Source organism: Cylas formicarius, unplaced genomic scaffold (assembly GCF_029955315.1).
Source record: "Cylas formicarius isolate icCylForm1 unplaced genomic scaffold, icCylForm1.1 PGA_scaffold_10__41_contigs__length_53128322, whole genome shotgun sequence".
In the NCBI taxonomy this organism is placed as follows: Eukaryota; Metazoa; Arthropoda; class Insecta; order Coleoptera; family Brentidae; genus Cylas; species Cylas formicarius.
Window position 1 is genome coordinate 6,187,266 of NW_026844214.1, and position 23,946 is coordinate 6,211,211.

A 23,946-nucleotide genomic window follows, 5' to 3' on the forward strand; every position below is an offset into this window, starting at 1 on the left:
GAGTTTGTAAAGCAAATGGAATTGAACTGACGCACAGTGCTCCACGACATGGACAAAATTAGGAATTTTCACTTTTTTTAAGGCCTCGTAATATTTCCAGATAAAGGACTGCCTGAAATTGTAAAAACTGATGGAATCTTCAATTGCATTCAAGTCGCTTTGTTTCAATTGACAGTTAAAGTTTATGTTTTTAATAAAAGCGTTTACTTTATGTATCACTTGACATTTGTCGTTTGTCGAAAGTATTACAACAATTTTGATACAATCCAAAAATTAATTTTCCATAACGGAAAATCGACGTCAAGTTACGTACTTTTTCATATCCATATGATGTGTTATTCTTTATTGGTTTATCTAAGTTATTAAGTTTTTTTAACGAGCATCTTAAAATGTGTAAAAAAAATAGTACATCAGAATTAAATGAGAATTTTAGAGAAACACCCAAAAGCATTCGTGAGATTATTAAACTTTTAGAACAATTTAATACTTATCTTTTAGAATTAAACAAAATTAGCCACTACAAAGCGCTACTCTAACATTGGTAATTTTTTTTTCTTATAGGAGAACAGCGGGAAAATTTCTATCTATCTATCTAACCTTATAAACGAGTGGTTTTATCAACAAAATAGTGTACTTATTGAACAATGAAGTGATTCCAGATGATACATTTGAATGTGTAGAACAAAAAGTAAAATTTTTCTGCTTGACTGGAAAAACTAAATTTAGAAGATAAACAACAAATAGGTCATATTTTTTAAAACGTGACAGTGACTTGTGAATGTTCACTTCCTGGTGAACTTGTTAAGGTATCAAGTTGGAGATATACCTGGATCTAGTCGTGGTAGACCCCTTAAACCTTTCAATGAAGCATCAAGTAAAACTAAAAATCGAAATTTTGCAGCAGAAATTTCTCAATATGCTCCGATATTGTATAACGACAGAAAATGCTTCATAAGGATCATAGAGAGTGTCTTCCCGGTAAACATATTTTAAAGCACGTTAAAAATCATATTTTACCTTTCAAATCAGAAGTAACAGAAATCTCAGCAGTATATTATTCACAGGAAATATTAGAAACAACCGTCCAGAGCTTCTTACAACTTTCAAATATTTACTCAAAAATAAAAGCAAAACTCTTTTGTGAGTGGGGTTTTGATGCGGTGGTAATCATATATATGTACCACTTAAGTTGGTTTAGTGTGACAGTGACAAAGTTTTGTGGGTCAATTCTCCACCATCTTCCACTTTGTACCACTAAAATTTTTGTTTATGAAAGAAAACGCCCATTTAATTTGTACAGAGGACTCTAAAATGAAAGAACAAATAACAAAAATCCTTAATGGCTCTGAGGTAGAATTTAAAATGGTTTTTGCAATGTTTGATGGCAGTGGTAGTAATATTTTAAGTGAAACCAATTCAACAACTAAATGTGTTATTTGTGCAGCTACTCCGAAACAGATGAATTCTAAGACCATTGATTCAGAATAACTTTGTTTTGGTTTGTCAACACTTCATGCATGGATCCGTTTTTTTGAATGTCTATTAGACATCTCATATAGGGGAACATTCAAGTACTGGCAAGTAAGGAACGCCTAACACGAAACCGTTTTTCAAAATACTAAAAAATACAGACATAAATAAAAGATGGGCATTTTGGCCGACATGCCAAAACAAGGTTTTGGATCGAGTAATGACGACAACACTGCCAGACGAAATTTTGCTAATGCAGAATATAGCTTGAATATCAATGAAAATTGAATAAAGTATTTTCATATTATTTCAAATTTGATATCTAGCGGTTTTAAAATTATTGTGGTCACATTTAAAATTTTGCTTCAAGAAACACGAGAGCTATACTCCAATTCATGTGATAGGTATGCTAAGTAATCTCCCCAGAAAGTGCTAGTTTAGGTTGCAACATTATACAAAATTTTCACGTGCTTGAAGCTCGCCATTAACAAGCACGCAAATATCGTTTAGAACACACTGGGAAGTCAGTCCGCGTAAACACAAATACAGATTTGATAAGACACTTAGCTTTCACTTTAGATCCTCTTATAACCTCCAAGAGAAACATTTATGTTAAGAAAAAAAGCGCTTTAGTTTCGGACATTCTAGCTAACATTAAATTCTCAGAATCTTCAGATTCCCAAACTGAAGTTCATAAAATTAAGGTAAGCTCCTCCGATTCTGATGATTCTAGCTAAATTACACCCATTAAGATAGAAATATTGATAAAGCCAATATAAATTAAAGAGAGGTTTTGTTATTTTAATACCTTGTTATTAATTTTTGGTTTGTTTGTTTTGTTTATATTACTTATTTTTTACTTGTTTAAATATCAGATTTTTGTTCTATCAATAAGAAGTAAAAGAAATGACATGACAAATTTTATAGTTATCATATATTGCGTACCCTTGAAATTTCCTAAAGTACAATGGATAGACGATTCAATAATTTGGAGAAAATACATTTAAAATTATTTTTTAAGAACCTGCAAAATTTTCCCATATCTAATTTTATGTTTTATGTCAGTTGAAATCTATTTTGAAACTATAAAACTAGTTCCTTCCTTTATAATGTGGAACTCCGTAGAAAGTTAAAAAAAATGAAATTATTTTTTTAATTAAATAAGTAATAGGTCGAGTTTAAACTTAATTTAATAGGTCAGTTATGTAGATTTGTGTTGTATTTAAAAAAGCGTAGGTCATATTTGACTTAATTAAATTTTTGGCAAAACTATAATTTTTGTTTTACATCAGAAAATTTTCCAAAAACCTTTTTTACCGTACCGTAATCTATAAAAAGTTGTGATAGTAACAGTTATTCATTTTTTCATTCGTTTCATGCAAATAGTTGCGAGAAGTGCTTTTAAGTTCTAATAATAACCAAGACAACCCACAAAAGTGTCAGAAAATGGACACTTATATAACATAATGTAACTATTTTTATTTTTTATTATATTGCAGTAATTAGAGATTTCTATTTCACACCAGGGCTTATTCAGCGGACGTGTCAGCATTATTCCAAACCTCAATTAACTTTGCGCACCTAAACATTCAACTCCATCACCATAATAACCAGCAGTACATGAACATTTTCTGTTGCCATTGCTGTATAACTCGCAGTAGCCATTTAATTGGCAATATTCATCGTTGTTGTCATTAATCAATCCACATGGTATGCAATCTTGCCCGAAGACATACTCGGGGCAATCTAAATCTAAAAATGAAAATTGGTTCGCAACTAAGGTAACAACCGATATTTATTTACTTACTACTTGAATTAGATATTATTATTTTTTTGGGATTGCTTTCCGACTTCAGGCTATACTCGCTTCCGACCATTTGACATTTCCAGTCGTTGCTCTCCGTTTTTAATATCCTATACTCTAAAAAGTTTTGCATTTTGGTTTTTCAACATTTGTAACGACAAACATATACAGGCTCTTTGGAAACACGTGCAACCCAAAAACAGTTTTTTAGAACTAATTTATTTAGAGCCTATGAGAAAAGAGGACAGGAGCAAAAATTAAGCAACAACTTGTCTGTCCTGAACTTCTTTCTTTTCTTCTTTCGTTTTATTGGGTAAAGCAGTTTTGTCTAGACCTATAACTAGTTGGGTAAGAACTACCAAACATTTTTTAGAGTGTTTCATTTATCACTAATATAAATAAAAATAATTGTGAGATTTGACACGAAAAAAATTGTTTACCAAATTTTCTACCTTTTTCTTTGCATTCTCTAAATTCATCTATTGACCAAAATCGATCTTCTGACGTTGAGTGCTTAGAATTTGTACTTGCATGAATTTTACCTTGTGTGGATTTATTGGTAGTAAAAATCATTTTTATTTCTTTCCATTTTTGGTCCTAGAAAAGTTAATTCGCATTGCTTATGATTATCATTAATTATAAAATATTGAAAATGAAATATAGTGTCTAACATACTTTAAAATTGTTCCTTCTTCATTTGTGATTGACGTCTGCCGGAAATTGGATTACAAAAATTTCAAAAAACTTACACTGGTTTCAAATGTGGTGTCGTATAAAATTTGTCCATCAGTCGTCTTTATTTTTAAATTTAGCTGACAATCGCTGCACATTACAATAAACATTGCGATGCAATTCGATTGTGATCCCCTTATTTTAAAACTTTTTCCTAATGGCTCATTCTCGAAGCAACTCTTCGAATGAAGATGATAATCTAAAACGTAGTAGGCAATGTTTAGTATTGTTGTTTATTTTTAGATATTTGAATTGGAATTCAAATTAAATGCCGCTATAGTCCTTTCTCCTTACCAACAATAAGTTACAAAAGGAGGAGACTCTGAATGTGTTTTTAGCATAATGAAAAAATGATTTGATTTGGATTTTGAATGTCACATAACGCATTAAAAACTAAAAATTCCATATACATACTGTCGTGTATTTTCCACAATCCATTAACGCTTTTGCTATGAACAACCATATGAGATATTTGAAAAGGGTTCGGTTCTTTATCAGTGTAATCAATGATAACTTTTCCTTGGTGATGTGTAAATAAAATTCGATCATTCTTTTTCGATAAGACGAAATGATTCCAAATGTCTTCGTGCAGGTAGTGATCGTACAAATCATGCTACAATGAAACAATATAAGCCGAAATATAATTTTTATTTTTGTTTGAAGAATCGGTTTTGAAAGTTTTAAACAAAAATTGAAATGAATTATTAATTTTTTCTTCTACATAATGTCCATTCCAACGCTTTCTTTTTTAAAGCATCTTATTCTTTTAATGTTTGTTTCTTCTCCTAGTGTTCGAGAGTGCGCCACAAAATTCAAATGCGGTCAAAATATATCTGATTTATCAGCAAACGATCTTAACAGTTGTTTTAGTTCTGTCTCGAGTAATATTATAAAGATCTTAACGGTGAATCACGATGTACAGAGTGCATGTGTTGGAGGGATTCCACTGGAGGAAACTACTTTTTTTTTGCATCCGATAACTTGTGAGGATACGTACCGAGCCATACTAAGATTAAAAAAATCTTATTCTAGCGATGCTTATGATATCAATAGTGTCTTGGTGAAGGGACTGGTTGAGTACATTACACTGCCATTAACCACTTTATTTAATAAATGTATTGACACAGGTGTATTTCCGTCGCTGTTTAAGATTTCGATAGGAGTTCCAATCCATAAGGCAGGTGATATAAATGATGCTAACAACTACAGGCCGATTTCAATCGTGCCTTTGTTCGGAAAAGTTTTTGAGATCTTACTAAAAGATCAGCTAACTTCTTATATTAATAAGATCGAATGTCTTTGTGCTGGTCAGTTTGGATTTAGGGGAGGGTGTTCGACGATCCAAGCAGTGTCTAAAGTTGTGAGTGGGATAGTTGAGGGCCTCGAGGGGGGTGAATTAGTTGGTTTGACTTTGAGTGATCTCTCCAGGGCCTTCGACTGTGTTTCTCACCAGCTTCTTATTAAAAAGCTATACATATATGGTATACGAGGTCTGCCCTTAGATCTTATAGCGTCCTACTTGCAGGGCCGACGGCAGTTTGTAGAATACCAGGATGACCGTTCATCACTTGAATCAGTAGTAAGCGGGGTGCCCCAGGGTTCCGTCCTGGGCCCGCTACTATTTACAATATACATAAATGACCTTTATCATTTCATGGCCCCCAATCAGTGCGTGATGTTTGCCGACGATACATCCTTCACTACATCTGCCAAGAGTATCGAGGAGTTGTCCGTTAGGGTTGGCATGTTGGAGGACAGGGTTAATGTCTGGTTCGAAAATAATTATGTTAAATTAAATTTAGAGAAGACCCAGAGTATTGTGTTTTCCTCCAATTGCTTGGTAAATAGTGGACAGTCCGTCAAGTTGCTTGGCATTAGGATCGATAATAGTCTAAATTGGAAACAACATATCTCAGACCTGAAAAATAGATTGTCCAGCAACATATTCGTTCTCGACTGAGAGGCCTGATAGGAACAAGGACTCTGCTTATGGTCTATTTTTCTTTGTTGCATTCACACTTATGCTATGGCACGGTACTGTGGGGTGATTCCTCAGCTGCTGTGGAGATTTTTAGAATGCAGAAAAGGGCCATTCGAGTCGTTGCTAATATAGGATATAGGGACCATTGTCAACCTTATTTTAAAAAATTCAAAGTGATGCCCCTTCCTTGCATCTATATCTACTAACAGTTATTAGAGATACAGAGAACGAAAGGAAACTTTAGCGCTAATTCCGATTGCCATGCCTATTCAACTCGTTCGGGGGATCTCCTTAGACGGCCTAGGTTTAGACTGAGAACTGAGAACTGAGAACAACTCATTGAACCTGAAATTGTATAATGTTTTGCCAGGTACCGTGAAAAAGATAAGCAATAGCAAATTTAAACATACTATTAAAGAATTTCTCCAACGTCATTGTTTTTACTCCCTGCGAGCATACATTGACACTGTCACTGGTATCGATGCGCTATAAAACTGTATAGTACTGTCTAATTTTGTTTGTATTAGATGTGTGTCTTTATGTTATTTATTAATTTGATTTTATTGCACTTGAACATCACTTCTGACTTGCTTCAATTGTACGTCTCTTTTGTACGAAACGTAGTCAATAAATGAATCTATCTATCTATCTATCCAAGTAATTGCCATCCATGCGTTAAAAGAAAAATGTAGAAAATAAATATTTCATAAAATATTATCAATTTCCTTTTTCAATCAAATATAATGTTCAATTCCGTAACGCTATAACATCTATAACCGAAAGTTATGTTTCTACTCTCTACTGTGAAATACCCAATTATACAACAATCTAGTGTGCGGAAAACGTCACTTTACTACGTCAGTTTTATTTCCCACAGTTTTCGTCGTGGAAAACGAATTTGATTTTTTAAAAAACTTTATTCAAGCGAAATGACAAAAAGCTGGCGATGTGGTTCGCACCGTGGTTTTATATAAACAAATTGCTGACACTTTGGGAAACTAGACGGTTTACAATATTAAAGCATTTATAACTCCTCCGCCCTTAGATGGAAGCACGGGTACAACAAGTGCTTTCAGTTTAAATAATAATATTCTCTTCCCGTTTATTAATTTTAGGTAACTTTTTAAATGGAAAACATCTATATAATAAATAAATCAAAATCAATACAATTATTAGGTACAACAAAATTGTCCAAACACTAGTTCTTGTAGAATATATAGTTAATGACATCTTTCCAAGGTTTTCTTTTGCTTCGTCCATTTGGATTTGTAGCTCCTTTATTTCCTTTAGGTTGATCGTGTCCAGTGTGAGTTCTGGTGGATCGAAGATTGTTTTCTGCTTGTGTAGTAGCGAGAGATTCACTTCCGGTAGACGAGTATCGTCAAATCTGAATCGATTAGGGGTATAGGTACTGTTGCTATTGTCTTCTTGGGTGTCACAACAATCCATTTTCCATTTTGGATTTTAAAAATTTTTATTTCTTGAAGTTGGATTTTAATTGGTTTACAGTTTGTCACATTGGTCTTGTGAGTTATTATTTCCACTGAGCAAGGCGGGTGGTCTTTCATATAGGTAATATATATATTTTTACACATGAACTCATTTTTTAATAGTTTTACGCATTCAGAGTCCATAAATGAGTACATATTTCCACTCAATGCAAGGTATGGTTGGATCGGTATATTGACGTAATATTGTAGTTCTTGTTCACTATTAACTGGTAGCGGATACAACTGGAAATATTGATAAATTACTGATTCTACTAGCGGTAGTTCCAAAATAAAAGTTATTATTAGTCCTCTAGAGTAGCTTTTTATTTCTATAATTTTTTCAATTTCTTCGAATAGTTCAGACGGATCAATTATCGAATTCTGTAAAGTGTTTAATTTAGCAAAGCTGATTGCGGTTTCGATTTTCTCAAAAATGTTATATATTGAACTGTACATAAAGGTAATTTGATTCATTACTACATGTATTTGGTAATACTTATAGTCGTTCGTTTGTTCAACGGTTATCTTTTTGATTATTTGATCAATTTGTGATATTTTGGATTTAAGGATGAGTTGCTTATGAGAAATATTGGATATCAAATTTTTAAATGAGTTGATTGTTCTTTCTAACAGTTTTATTTGATTAATTGAATTCGTTCTTAAATTATTTTGGTTTTCTTGCAGTTGTTTGATTTCTATATCGTATTTTTCCGCGTCAGATTGATCTAAGTTTCCAGTAACACATTTAATAATAGAACCGATTGGGTTTAATAGGCCTCTTTTATTTCTTCTTATAGATGATGGATTAAGTTGATTAATTTGGTTTTCTATGCGTTTTTCTAATGTTACAAGAGGGATGACTGAATTAGAATATTCGTGAGAATACTTAGTATTATTTTTAATCTGACTAGTTAATATTTTTACTTGGTTACAGATTGCATAGAATTCAGCAACAGCTGGGTTTAAATCAAAAATTTGTATAAACGAGAAATGGTTAGAGGTTATTTTTGCGGTACCTAGTTTATAAGGAAGGATTCCTGGGTAGTTGTTCAGGTTGTGGATTTTTACTTCGTTTGCTCCGATGTTTGCGAGCCATAGTAACAGTGAGAGAACGACGATTTTCATTCCTGGTTGTCTCGTTTCTTAATCTAGTTTTCCAATAAGATGAGCGATGCTTGTCTCTTCCCTGGGCTACGTATGAAATTCGGACGATTTTTGTTCCTTATTTCGCACCAATAGGGTTGTGGACGATGCTTGTTCCTTCCCCTGGCCAATGGAGCACTTTGCACCCACTTGAACAGTTTTTTGTGTTGTTCGGATTTCGCGAATAAACTCTTAATAGAGACCAAACAGTGTCGATTTTGGAATGCTTGTTTCACGGAATCCTACCGACTGCGCCAGTTTTCGTCGTGGAAAACGAATTTGATTTTTTTAAAAACTTTATTCAATCGAAATGACAAAAAGCTGGCGATGTGGCTCGCACCGTGATTTTATATAAACAAATTGCTGACACTTTGGGAAACTAGTAATATAATATGTATGGGAACCTCTATTCAGCGGTTTACAATATTAAAGCATTTAGAACTCCACGGATCCGAGCCACTTCAGACATTCTTGTTGCTATGCGAAAATGTACTCAAAAACTAACGGTCGTAGAAAAAGCATATGCAAAATTGTTGGTAAACTTTATTAAACACTCGCGGGTGACTCGTGACTGAAATGCCGTTGTTCACCACACTTCCATAATATCCTATCATAGTGTTTTTTTAACTCAAACTCCCTAATGGTTCAAGGGGCTAAAAATATCTCTAATATCTTTTGTTACTAAGAAAATACCTAAATTTAAAATGCTTTGCATTTGCAGGGTGCTTTTTTGTAATGGATCCAGACGTGCGTCGCACTTAATATACATAACATTCCTTCAATCAATTTATATTTTCTACAAACCAGTCGTTTATCTAACTATTTCTGACACCGTGCAAGATACCTAATTAAAATTGAGACCGCAAATACCGTTCAAGGTGGTCTTTTTATACCTTATTTCTAAATCCATGAGTGTTAAAAAAAAGAATGAATATAGAAGTTGTTTCCAGTAAAATTATCTTCAATTTTTTTGTATTATTTCAATTGTCACTCAATCACATATGGGTAGTCAAATAATTTTTTTTATATGGAACACCCTGTATTTTATTACATTATAAAATGCCTCTTTACAAGGCGAATCCGACCATATATACAAATATCTATATATCGGATTCAGGTTATGTTGGAAAGGTTTTCGAATATCAACTTTTAAAACATTTTTCCGCGTAATACATTTTGCAAAATAATACTTTTTCTCAAACAATATTCAAAATTGGAATGTTTTTATCAAATACGCGACTTTGCGATATTCCCCAATTTGTTACTTGTCTCATTTTTTTTTAATCAAACGCCCTGTATATTTCTGCATTTTCGGATAACCCTTTAAAAATGACGAATCCAACGATATATATGCACCGTTTTGAATTTTTTGACGATTTTTATCAATTCCGAGGCAATATTAGTACAATTAACCTTCATTTTGAAAACGTCTCTAATTGTTGTATTGATAATCGTTTATCTAAAATACCGTAAAAAGTATAGATTATTTTATTTTGAAAACTGTTTGTGCTCCACAGAAAGAAGTACAATCAGTTTAAATTCGGGCTTCTTGCTGGTGCCATTTTGCCTAATCTATTGTTTAAAATTTCTGTTTAAAAATTCACTGATATCAGCACCTCGATGAGGAGCAAAATCTAGTTACCAAAATAAATTTGGATGTTCTATCTAGAACATCAATATTATTTCTTAATAAATCTAAATATCTCAGTGTTGTCAAATTTGCTTCATAAAAGATTGGTGCTAAAATTCTATATCTCCAAATATCAGCACTTTCGAGAAACCAAAGGAATATTTTTTCGATTATGTAATGTTACTCTCATTATCATTCATGCCTAAATTAAAATTAACTAAATTAAATTGATCAAACAATAGTATATTATGCAACAAGTGCGGTAAACTTTGACTCACGAGTTTATTTGACACGAGCAGAGCGCAGCGGAGCGAGTTTTTAATAAATGAGCAAGTTAAAAAGTTTACCGAACGTTTTGCATACTATACTTTTTCTGCGACCGTTAGTTTTTGCGTACATTTTCGCAAAACAACACTGACATGACTGTCAGAATTGACACACGTCAAAATTCAAAGCGTGGGAAATATCTCCGAAAAAATCCTATTGCTCCCAAATCCGTGCGGTAAAATCCCGGAAATGTCCGAAGTGGCTCGGATTCGTGGGAAACGAAACTGACGTGGTAAAGTGACGCTTCCCGCACGCTAGATCGGTGGGTAATTAAGTATTATACAAACGGGAGTAGAAAAAATAATATTTCTTCATTTATTTATTTATTTCTAATAGAGAATTGGTAAAAATCGTCAATGAATTTTGAAGGGTGAATCGCAGAGCAATATAGATCTCGAGATAAAGTATAGGGCCCTCTTAAACTGGCCTCCCTGTACAAAATTTTATTGTTTTTTAGTAATATAAATTTTTTGAGGAAAAAATACATCATTAAGCATTTTGCCATAAAAAAGGAACTCTTGTTCAAAGTAAAATAGAATACTGGTTTTGGAGTTATTTGAGGTTTTAGTAAGTAAATTTTATGGGCAAATTTTAGGATTTCTATGTAATTTCTATTTAGTAGTCATTTGCTTTTTTAAAATAGAATTTCTATTTAACAAATTAATAGTTTTGTAAAATTTTAGGAGGGAAAACCTAAGGTAGCAAAAAAAATTTTTTTTTATGACCCAACCAGAAATAACAAAAAAAAACAATTTTTGAGTCCTTTAAAGAGGTACTTTAGGACACATGTTGATTAGCCATGTGAATGTTATTTTTTAATATTCTAATTACACTAGATATTTGCAAACCGGTTTTTATCGACTAATTAATTAGCTTATTGCTCATCTATTTATTAATTTGTATAGGTACTCACCGTTTTCTGAAATTTAATAATGCTGCACGGTTCTGAAGGCTGCTGACCATTGTAAAATTCTTGAATAAAATTTCTTCCACATTTTCTCAGTGCCGTCTTTTTGCCTTTCCAAGCGTGCAACATGACCCAATAGCAGTTCGAATTCGAAACTTGCTCGCCGTCACACAAGAAGATATGCGCTTCGTGTTGAATTCGTATTGACAATGAAATGTCAAAATTGGAGCCATTTTTTATGTTTACAATTTTTTGATAAAGAAGCTTTTTGCCATACTCGTCAACATGTTTGGTCAAATACAAAGGAAATGCTGAAACAATCGGGTACCAATTTCAAGGTGTGCTTGTTTATAAATCAACCATAATCGCACCATTGAAATATCCGAAGCGCTAAGAGATATTCTATATACAAATAGATATATATTAACTATGCATTTAGTGATAATAATAATGCTTGTTTATTTTGTATTCTTTTTTCTTTTTGCATTATTAATTTGTATTCTGTAAGTAACCTTTTAGTATCCGAAACCTTGAGTATCGATTAAATTATAAAAGAGTTGCGGTGTTAATGATTTTTAAGAATTTGAAAAAAAAAGTATGGTTATGTTATGGTTTAGTCCATATAGCTATTAGAAATATGGTGGCTCTGCCTATGTTGATAATACAGGAACTTATGAAGCAACTATAAAAATAAATTTTGAGAAGGTCCGTTTATATCCACTTGTATAATTTGAAATAAATCATTTGATCTGTTCTCCATATACTTTTCGCTACAGCAATTTAAGCTACTCTTAACAACCTTAAACACATACCTTCCCATCTTCTATCTGTTATAACTTGATTTCCTTGGATGTCATCTAGAGAACTTTGCAATGTCCATACGCCGCGGATATATTTCGAAGTACATTTTTCACCCTTGTATAATTTGCAGTTGATTCCCGACTTCAAATCAGTTTTCGGGACAATATCTGAAACTGCGATAACAACATTGGCAGAGAAGAAATTCTCGAAATTATTTTTCCATTTCTAGGATAATTACTAAGGGGTGTAACCGTATCTTCAATGAAAAAAAATGATGTTTTTTAAATCTAAACTTGGGTGCATATAAATCGGCCTTGTGAATTTCTGACTTACATTTCATGTTCTTTTAGAAAGACAATTTAATATGCTTTAATACGAGTTGATTAAAATTTACTTAAAAAATGTTTTTTAGGTTTAGCATAGTAAAATAACTGCAAGAGTCAAATTAACTTTTTCTTATTACTCAAAACAAATAGGGTTATTGACAATTACCAACTCAACACATATTTTTTAATAATGGGTATCTTTTACTCGACTAGGCATAGATTTAAAAAAGTTCGCGATTGTTTCTTGTGGAATGTTAAGCCACTGTTCCTCTAATGCAAGTATAAGCTCTGGGATCGAGCTTGGGGTACGAAGTCTAGCTCGAATTCTCCGTTTTAGCTCGCCCCATAAATGTTCGATCAGATTGAGGTTGGAACTGCATGTTGGCCTCTCCATAACTCGAAAACCGACTTCTGTAATGTAATCATGCATAAAAATGAATTCTTCTCCAATGTAGTCGACATGTGGTTTCACGTGATCTGATAAAATATCGTCGATGTGCCTAGCACCTGTTATACCTCCTGCCCGTTGACCACGGCCGCGCCTACGGATGAAAACAGGGTCGGTTCGTGCGTCCATAAAAATTGCACCCCCTATTATGCAGGAAACGGCTCCATAAGGGCTTCGTCCTTCATTGAGGCATTCTGCAAATCGCTCTCCAAAAATGCATAATTTGGTCTCATCTGAGAAAAGAACAGACCCCCATCAGTCCAATGTCCAATTCAGATAATCCCGTACCAAGCGTAGGCATGCTTGTGATGAGCTGGAGTCAGTTTCGGACCAATTGCAATTGTTTCTGGGATCAGGTTACTTTCCTTCAGTCGTCTTCTCACTGTCCACTGACTAATAGCCACTCTTCGAACTTCATGGAGCTGTTGTTGCACTGCAACAGCATTAATGTGACGATTATCACGAGCTGTTGTAATTCGCCTTCGCCCAGGCCATCCAGCAAAGGATCCAGCCTCCTCATACCTTTGGCACACTCTTCAAACTGCTGCGCGTGTCATATCCAGCTGTCGAGCAACAGCTCGCCGTCGAAGTCCACTTTCGATCAAAGAGGCTTTTTGCGGTGTAGTATGCATCAAATGGTTAAAAACGGATAATATGAAAATTCCAGTTGCAAAGGCGATTAATTTAAGTCTATAACAAGTTTTCTGCTATCGCTATGCATGAACACGTTTCATTTGTTTAACCGTACCTACGCATATAAAAGTTCGGTCCTCTTAACAAATTTAAACTCATGTTAAAGCATATTAAATTGTCTTCCAAATGGCATGTTTATTTTTTGGGTCAAATAAATGGTTTCTAGAAAAAAATATACTACAGTCAAAAATTTACAGTGGGACAATTTCTATGCACATAAGTTTAGTTCTCTCGCGATAAAAAAAATATATATATATATAGGCTGTCCATTAGAGTAAGTGTCTATGTTACTTGTTGAGCGATTTTTTTCATTTTTTATATGAGGTTGTACGGTCAGATAGTGCACATTTGTGGTTAAAACGTAGGGCAGTTCATAGGCGGACATTTTAGTTCCGATTGATTTACTTTCCTTGAAAAACCAAACACTTCTAGTATCAAAATTTATCATTCCCGACACTTGGAGGGTTTCTCAGCAGTACGTATAGAAGTAAACGTGATTAGAAAAAACCAATGTTATTCAGGATTTCCATTTATCTTTCAGGTCGTACCTCAACTCCTTTGCTATTTTAGGAAGATTAAATATAAAACCCAAAAAAAAAACTTTGATGTATATGTTGTTTGAAGTAATGAAATTGTGTGCTGGATATTCGATGTTATTTGAAACTAACTGCATATTTTGCAGCAACTGGTGCTAAAAATGCTAAAAATGGCGACTTAGGTCTACTATGTTGCAAACGACCGAAGTCAACTTTTGTTTTTCTTATGTGAATTTTCTTGGTTTTTTGTGTGTTAAAGAAGTAAAGAATATTTTAAGGTATATAATTCTTAATCCTCTCTCTTCAATTTTATTGGATCCGTTCTTGTCCACCATTTAAAATTGAATAGCAATATCAAAGCCTTATTTTTGTTATTTTTTTTTACCAAACAAAAATGTATTGTACATGGTTGAAAAGCATTTTTAAAGAGGATTTTGAAAATGCAAATTCACTATGATGTTCATAATAAAAACAAAAGTTGACTTATTCCGTACGCAACGTAGTAGGCCTAAATTTTTTTGCCGCCATTTTTAGCATCGCCGTATACTTTTAACCATATTATAAAAATTTTAGCTCTTATATGTAATGGTATCGATTTAAAATAAAACGAAGTTAGATTATTTTTTGGCATATACACACGCTACATTTCTTCCATTTAAACGATGCTGTATCTCTTACAGTTTCCAATATCCCCATGTATATAATCTTAAGTGAGACATTATGTATAAAGAAGAAGAAAAGAATAAAATGAATGAGAATTTGATTTAGATATAGCAAAAGAATCAAATACAACCGCAACTTTACCAACTCAAAACTAGCGCACAATAAGATATTGTGTAAACGGTATTTGACTAACGAGTTTATTTGACACAAGCGGAGCGCAGTGGAGAGAGTGTTTAAATAAACGAGTGACTTTAAAATTTTAGCGAGTGTTGCATACTATACTTTTTCTACGACTGTTAGTTTTTGGATACATTTTCGCAAAACAACACGATTACATTCACTGATATGATCGTCAGAACTGACAAACGTCAAAATTCAAGGCGTGGGAAATATCTCCGATAACATCCGATTGCTCCCAAACCAGTGCCGTAAAATCCGAAGTGACTTGGATGGCACCGAAGATGCCTCGGTTGGTAAGGAGTTAGATCTGCCAACTCGACTTGCAGGAGTTTGTGGTTGAACATCCTAATTTGAGATGAGCCAATTATATGTAATTGTATGTATAATTAAAAAAAAGTGGCTCGGGTCCATGGGAAACGAAACTGACGTGTAAAGTGAGGCATCCCGCACTCTAGATCGGTGTGTAATTAGATATTTTACAGACGGGAGTAGAAAAAATCAATTTTTTCTACTCCCGTCTGTAAAATACCTAATTACCCACCGATCTAGCGTGCGGGAAGCGTCACTTTACCACGTCAGTTTCCGTTTATTAAACACTCGCTCCGCTCGTGTCAAATAAACTTGTGAGTCAAATGCCGTTTACCGCACTTGTTGCATAATATACTATTTTATTTAAAAAATCTTCAGTTTACATACTTGCTAATAATGCTAAAGTGCAAAAAACATAAGTTGTCTCATATTGTGTGCCAAATGTAATAAATAACTTTGAGATAAAATTTAATGTTTCACTATCGCGTTTTTAATTTTAAGAAGCAAGCATGTAAGACAATTAACTCATTCAAATAAACATATTGTCTAAGTCATGCACATAGAGACCCCGACAATTTGGAATTTGTTATGAACTAGATGCTAGTGAGGTTCAGTATTTTTACTACGAAATGTATATTTTCGACAAACTTCTGATATATTTGTAAGTGTATAGTGCCACGAACAGTACTTATTTGATTGTTATCCCGCTTGTTTAAATTAACAGCAATGCTGCCTTTCGCTAAGCATAAAATAAAGGATTCTTTATATACATGTGACAAAACTGACTGTTGCGAAAATAAACGAAAATATCCGTACAAATACAAACGAGGATAAAGACACCAATGGTACCTCGGCCGACTTTGGTCCGGTCGATCTGGATCTTGAGATTTCATACATGAAGGAGCTGCTAAAGCAGAAAGATCTAATCAACTGCTATCACTACTTTGAAGGATCAGATTGCTCTCCTCAAACGAAGTGATAGACATACAGTCGACAAAAACAGGCCTTCGATTCCTACATTTGCAGAAGCAGCTGGGGTAAACAACAGCCTATCTGCGAACGACAATCAGTCAGTTAGGCAGAAAAATAAAGGTCCCGAATTTGTAACCAAAAGCGATGTCGCGATAGCTGTCCATAGCGCTTTAACTGAAACGATTGAGTAGAACTACATCGTCTAAAAAAAGACCTCTGGTAGGAAGTCTGAATGATACGAGCAAATCCAAACTACAGGCTGGCGAGAGGCCTGTTGGCTTTCATGTCACGAAACTACACCCGGAGACAACGACAGAAGATATCCAAGTCTACCTCACTCCAATAGTTAACAACGCTCGTGTGGACAAAGTAAATTCAAAATATCCGGCTCGAAGGACCAAAAATGTTTTGTCCGCGCGGAAACGGACTTTGGCAGCAGCTGGCACAGCAAGAAGTCGCAAAAATTACTCAAGACAGGATCAAAAGATTTTTGATTACTTAACTGACCCTACCTCGCTTTTGGTCTTCCTTCCGGAGGGGCCGGCCCGTGCTGCGTCCTCTGTGCCTCGAGTGGTGAGGAAATTTGTTGATCACCACGCGTATGACCTGATGCGTTCAACGGCACTTTTTGAACCACACGATGAGAGCGACCGATTTAGCGCTTCACCGCGATTTTTCGTGGAGCATGCGCCTAAGGGCGCTGGCGGGTATAGATGGCCAGTTAAGTTCAAGAATTTAATACCGCGAGAAAAGGAAGAAGAATAACTTCTTGGTGCTGTACTCGCGGCCAATCGATAAGCTATAGGTTTATATATATATATATATATATATATATATATATATATATATATATATATATATATATATATATATATATATATATATATATATATATATATATATATATATATATATATATATATAAATTCATAAGTAGTCGAAAAATAATAAAATGAAAACTGAACACATCCATTCAATTAATTTATTTCGCCAAAAAAACGTTTAGGCAGATATTAGCCTATGCGGTGTTAACCAGACAAATCGGTCAAAAAGTATTGAGTGTTATTTGAAATTTTATTGCCATTGTTTTCTGGTTATTATATGTTATATGGATATTTTCAAAATGTATTTTATTCGTAAATAACATTTGCAAAACTTAAAAAAAAATTCTTACCTATATTCACTAGATGCGAATGTGTGTCGTCTGTGATTTTTTCGTTAAAACTTATTGCTGATGATGTTTTTGTAATACATTTGTTGCCAATTGTCGTAAGAAGTACATCCGAGAGTACACCGTATTGCCATAAGGTTAATCCCGTAAAATAGAGTACGATGAAACTAAAAGAAACAGTCAAACTGAGTTCTTTTTTTCACAGAAACTTCCACAGGCTACTGTAATACTATGTACAGTAAGTATAGTTGTTTAAGTAATTTAAGTAATATTGTTTAATTAATTATAATTTCTTACATAACTATTAACTATCAAAATAAGCTATATCGAATTTCACATAATCGTCATTGCAGAATGCAAATGTTAAAATAATATTTACGAAATATGTAGTACATATAGATTTTTTTCCCATGAATTGTTCATAATTAAAAACAGAATTTAAAGACGCATGCTGTGTATTTGAAATACCGCTCATGTGTTGTATATTTTTGAAAAACTCATAAAAAGATGAACAAATTATTAAAATTCATAGAGTGTTATGTTAAAAAAAAACTAGTTTATTTTATCAACTATCTATATCTATCCAGCGCAGTTTTCACCTTTTCGATAAGTTAACGCATAACCGAAACACTCAGGATATTTAAGAATGCAAAATCTCCAAAATCATTTCACTAGCCGTTGGTCATGAAAGTCACACTTGCTTTACTAAGGGAGATACGCCGTAAATAGAATAACCACACACAAATTTATAGAATATTTTGTTATCAAAATAGCAAAATTTTTATGAATTCCTTATAGATGGTTGGTTACTTTTTTAGCATTTCAGTAGCCTTTGGTCATGAAAGTCACGCCTGCTTTGCTAGTAGTAGATACGCCGTAAATAGAATAACCAAGAAATATTAAAATGTACACAAATGTATAGAATATTTTGTTATCAAAATATTCTATAAATTTTTATGAATTCTTTATAGATGGTTGATTGCTTTTTTTAGAAGTATGGTTTCTAACGATCTACCCTACTTACTTATTAGAAATGCACATATCACAATTTTTGAGTTATCCTGCCGCGAGATAAACATAAATAAGTATGAAAAATTTATTATTATCGGTAGATTCGCTTTTGCAACGTAATTTCCTTCAATGTATATCTCGGTTAACGTTAGTCATGTGGTCTTGCTTTGCCTCCTATTAAATATTTCAGATAAAATTCAACATTATTAAAATAGTATTACAGTTCATACCAAAAATATTATATATCCGGCGACATTCTTTTTTAAAAAGTCAAGTCAATCTAAAATTGTACTCTAAGGAATTAACTTATAAGCTTATAAGGTCATCCATATTTTTTCTTCATTTAAGGTTTCAAGAAATACCCGCCATTCTATTGTTTTTGTTGCTTCACATAATAATCACCTTTTTGTTTATAAATTTTGTAAAGAACTGAAGTTATATGTTACTTTTCACTAATATTACAATTTAATAGATATGCTAGAAAATATAAAGCATAAAGCACTTAGCCCTGGATTGGCTAAAATCTTACTTACCTCTGGCAGAACACAATCATCTGTGTCTGAGTCTATCTTGGCGGGTCACGGGGTACCACAGGGGACTGTTTTGGGGCCATTATTGTTTCTTCTGTATATTAATGACCTAGCTCAAGTTGTGAAAAATAGCATTTGCCGATGATACCATATGTGTCTTTGGTAAGAATATCGAAAAATGATGACCTGTATGTTTTGTATGGCTGTGCAATAATAATCTTAGCATTAATGCCATGAAGTCGAAGTTCTGTTTGTATGGCATTAAGTGGTTTTGAGTATGAGAAACATATAAAATATTTGGAAATTGTATTAGATCCACAATTAAATTTTGATGCACATTGTGATTATATAATGATAAAGTTCTAACAAAAGGTGAGTTTCATATCTGGAGCAGGAAAAAATTTAACAAGTTATACAAAAATGTTACTTTACAATAGCTTGACGGCGCCACATTTGTAATATTGGTCAACTTTATTGTCTAATTATAGACTAACGGAACTTCAGAAAATACAAAACAGAGCAATGCGCGCAATTCTAAAATGTAATAGATATTCACCTGTGATGATGTTTGATGCCTTTATATTTATATTTAAGATCTGAAATTTTATTCTGATTTTTCTTTTATAATTCTTCTGTTGTTATATACTATTGTTCTGTGTACTTTTGTACTTTTATACTTATTTAAATCTTGCTACTGGCTTGTGTATTTAAAATGTAAATACGATTGTTTTCTGTTATAGCTTTATGCTAAATAAATAAGTAAAAAGTATAAAAGTAAAAAAGTAGAATGGTTTGTCTCTCCAACTTATGTCGTTGTTATTCAAGAAATTTTTAACTGATGCTACTAAGAGCACGTAAACACCTTTCTTGCTCGACACCTGACTTACTATTTCAGTCCAACGAAAAAGTTTGGACCATAAAATATGTTTAAGGTTAAACGGAATATTTATTATCAAGAGAGTAACGGACCTCCTAAGCGAAACGTTAAAATCCGGATCAAAGGTTATCTACAATTTAAAAAAAAAAATAACTTCGTCTGGATTTTATTTACATTCCGAGTTTCTAGACGTTGGTAATATGTTACGCAGTCAAATTGTCTAGCCGTTAACATTCCCGTAATAGCAATGAAACTTAAGATATCGAAAAATTTCGAAGGAACTGTGTAAAAACACGGGTCGTTCGTTTAATCAATCAATTTGCAGCCCTTGGTCGAATTCATTTTGTGCTTGATTGACATATTTTCTCATATAACTCTCTTAATAGCAATAGATATTAACCCATTTTGTCCCAGTGGTGCGTTAATGCACCACGTATTCTATGGGTTTTTTGTCTACAGTCAAATGGAAGAAAAGTCAGATTGAGTATACTCACACACCTATATCCAATGAATTTAGATCATGTGAGGAACTAAAAAATAGGCTTTCTGGAAAAATTCCGCTTGAAATAATTTTTATGTTTTTTGATGACGAAGTGATTGATTTGAATCTAAATCTTACATTGCTTTACGATTTTTAAAAACTGATGAATCAATTACTCAGAGAAATCTTGCACCTGCCGTAGATGAAATGCGTTATGATAATCAAGGTCACCTCATGATTCTTTATGCTAATAAAGGCCGAAGGAGATGTAGAATCTGCGACAGCCACACAATTTACGTTTGTAATAAGTGTAATGTGCATTTACATACTTCATGCTTTGTAAAATATCACCAAAAATTAAACCGGGTGTTACCAGGAGTGCGCTCACGCACCATAAAATATTATGCGTTTTTTTGTATCAAATCAGATTCTATTTGGAAAACAATCTACTTTGATTTGTTTTCTGTCGAATTTGAACTTACGTATAAATTATATGTTACATCTTATGGGCCCCAAAACATTATTTCAGTTTTTTTCCCAGTGGTTTATGCACCAGTATTTTTTTGTATGTTTCGAGATTTTATTTTTTTTACACATGTAACGTGCAACAAAATAAATAATTTCAGAGCAAAAAAGTATTTTTTTATGCTTGGGATAATATGGGTTAAGTCAAAATGTGCACAAAAAGTTTTCCTATATAATGTTTACTTGAACCTATCGTTGTTGTGACCAAGGTTTTGAACTGCCAAAGCTAAGAAGGATTCGGTGAAATTTGTGTGCAACCAACCAACCTTTTAAACTATTTAATAAAAATAGGTGTATTTCAAATCGTTGGACAGGAAATGTTATTAGAAAACTGATTATTATTATTTAAAGAAATATAACTAATGGCTCTAAGACAAACAGGGTAAAATAGAGAGTTTCCCGCTTAACTGAAAAAAATGTTTTTTCCCAAAACTCTATTCTTACATTCAAAATAGTTTTAGAGGGCCTTTAAAATCGCAAATTTTTGGGAATCACCCTGTAGCTCAAAAACGCCTTGACATATCACGATGCGGTTTTCAGTTTTTGACTTCTCTCGAAAATCGAGTCCGTAACATGCATATTAGTGTTGGGCTAACTATGCTGCAAATGCTTAAAGCCATAGAGGCCCCTCTAATTTGGACCACCCTGTACAATTATAAAATCGATATTCGTAAATATTTTTGTTGTGCCTTTATCCGTTGGTGGACGTACACTTAGAAAAATAGTAGACGTTAATTTAATTATTGCAATAATTCAGTGGCATGTTTCATTTTTCATGACCAACACACGTCAAATCGACGCAATCGTTTCCATATAATAAAAAGGCGAGTTTGTTGGATCAAAATAAGGCGACAGTGGCGTTGTCCGCAGGTAGTTATTAGAATAATAAATATTATAATAATTGCACATGATTTATAATGACAGATAATCAAAATATTAATTCTTCTAAGATTAGGCACATAAAAACTTATATAGAAGCAAGACTAAAATGAATAAATTGATACTAATAAAAAAACGGGACCTAAATATTAGTTTATTAGTACGCTTCAATGAAAGCACAATCGAACAGAAAAGTGTAAAATTCCTCAAAAAACTTTCTGTATTATTTTTACTACCTGTATTCCTGTCTTAACTACGTCTTGATTTGTTGGGGAGGTTTCCCACGTGCGGAACAATTCTTTAGTATGCAGAAACGCAGTTTACGGACCATATTGTTTAAACCTATGTATACTATTTTAACAACAATGTTTATTGACACTTCCTAGTATGTACATACTAAATTGTGCCGCTTATGTAAAAAACAACTCTAATCTTTACATGCTCTTAAGAAACTCCTATATTCAGTACAATTTAAAATCAAATATTAACATACAAAAACCTAAACACCGACTACCTCTTACTTTTGTTTTGACCTTAAAAATGTATAATAACAAACAAAATTCAAATGCACAATTACAACATAAAGGATTGTCTTTCTTGTGATACCTTTTAATACGTATTCGTTGTTATTATTATTATTATTATTATTATTATTATTATTATTATTATTAACTGTTATTATGATTATGAATTAATTAATTATATTAACACAATTTTATATTATTTATTTTGTATTATACTGAAAATATCCAACACTTGTAACTCAAGTATTATGGAAACAAAGCTAAATCTTTATCTCTATCTCTATACTCTCCCTAAATATTTTCACCAGAAATGAAATCGTAGCGTCCTACTAAATAATTAAAACTTGAATTGAGCAATTTCACTCTAAAAACGTAATGTGAACATTCCAGCTGTTGAGACGTTTTCGTGTTGACAGCTATCAGCTTGACATATTGTGGTGAGTTTTCAGTTATTTTTGAGTTGAAAATGGTTTACCGCAATTGCACGTGCCTGGTTGTAAAACTACAAGTACTTGTGCTCCGAGAAAAACAATTATTAAATTCCCTGTTCAGGATATGGGAAACTATATGAAATTGAAAATGGTGGAAGTTCAAGTCCGAGATATTTTAAGTGAAGTCAGTATTTCACATATATATAAAAAAAGGAGTGCCAATGTTCTGCAGGAATACAAATAAACCTGCTCAATAAGTGTCGAAGCAAATCAGCTAAGTACAATATTCACTCAACAACGGAGTGTATAATTTTTCAGACGTCAACAAATTTGGTTCAACAAAAACTGACGAAGAATGAATCCAATGAAGTTTTGTGAAAAGTATAACTGAGTGTATGGTTTCTTCTGTTAAACCTGCAGCTACAAATATTGGTTTAGCTCCAATTAAGTTGCCAATTGTAAAACCATTGCTTTATAGTTCCGCGATACTGAATTGAAAGAAATTTCATAGAAAGAAAATACACAGATGTAAACAATACGTTCTGGGCCAAAAATTGGGGACCATCAAATAGTCCGCTAAAGGCAGATTGCGCTTTCATAAATCCGTCGGTCATATTGCAAATGTGGAAATATTACACAAATGAACGAATTAACTTTAAACCCCAAAGGGTAAAATTAAACACAAAATGTACGGCGACAATGCATTGCTTGTCTCCACTTACCTCGTGACGTCATTACCAATGGAGTATTTTTGTTTCGAGAGTGTAACTTATTGTATTTTAGAAGGTATTTAAAAAGTTTTCATGTAAATCGAAAAATGACGTGCGGTTATCTTGTCTACTTCCACCACAGCTTCCAATTCATGGTTTGGTATTCATATAATAATTAAAAGGAACTTGTCCAGCAAAATAAATTTCTGTATTTCATGCCAAAAGTTAGGTTAAAAAATTACTTTAGGTAATAAAAATCGAGAGTTCAATTTTGTCAATCTTGCCCGGTCGATTCACATAATTTGGTAGAGTTGTCTGTTCCGAAAGTGGTGGGAAAACGATAAAGAAAAAAGCAATCAGACCTAGACTTTATAAGTGCCGATAGCAAGCGACCG

The 23,946-nt window shown here is 33.1% G+C and overlaps 1 protein-coding gene across 5 annotated transcripts in view; it reads right to left on the bottom strand.

Annotated features, from left to right (window-relative positions):
- LOC132698530 (receptor-type tyrosine-protein phosphatase delta-like) overlaps positions 1-18,669 on the bottom strand; it is a 54,102-nt gene extending 35,433 nt beyond the window's left edge. For 3 of the 5 annotated variants that reach the window (XR_009618394.1, XM_060664679.1, XM_060664662.1), the window contains exons 1-9: positions 18,608-18,669; positions 17,587-17,750; positions 12,297-12,458; positions 11,491-11,795; positions 4,421-4,619; positions 4,024-4,205; positions 3,727-3,871; positions 3,278-3,391; positions 3,052-3,222 (exon numbers count right to left, since the gene is read on the bottom strand). Coding sequence is in view for 4 of the 5 variants with exons in the window: in XM_060664679.1 (XP_060520662.1) it covers positions 3,052-3,222; positions 3,278-3,391; positions 3,727-3,871; positions 4,024-4,205; positions 4,421-4,619; positions 11,491-11,795; positions 12,297-12,458; positions 17,587-17,750; positions 18,608-18,624 (1,459 nt within the window). In the remaining variant the exon portion in view is untranslated. Of the gene's footprint in view, positions 1-3,051; positions 3,223-3,277; positions 3,392-3,726; positions 3,872-3,949; positions 4,206-4,420; positions 4,620-11,490; positions 11,796-12,296; positions 12,459-17,586; positions 17,751-18,607 lie in introns of those variants that run through there. The other 2 variants (XM_060664671.1, XM_060664691.1) reach the window with 2 other exon arrangements.
- Positions 18,670-23,946: the final 5,277 nt, after the last annotated feature.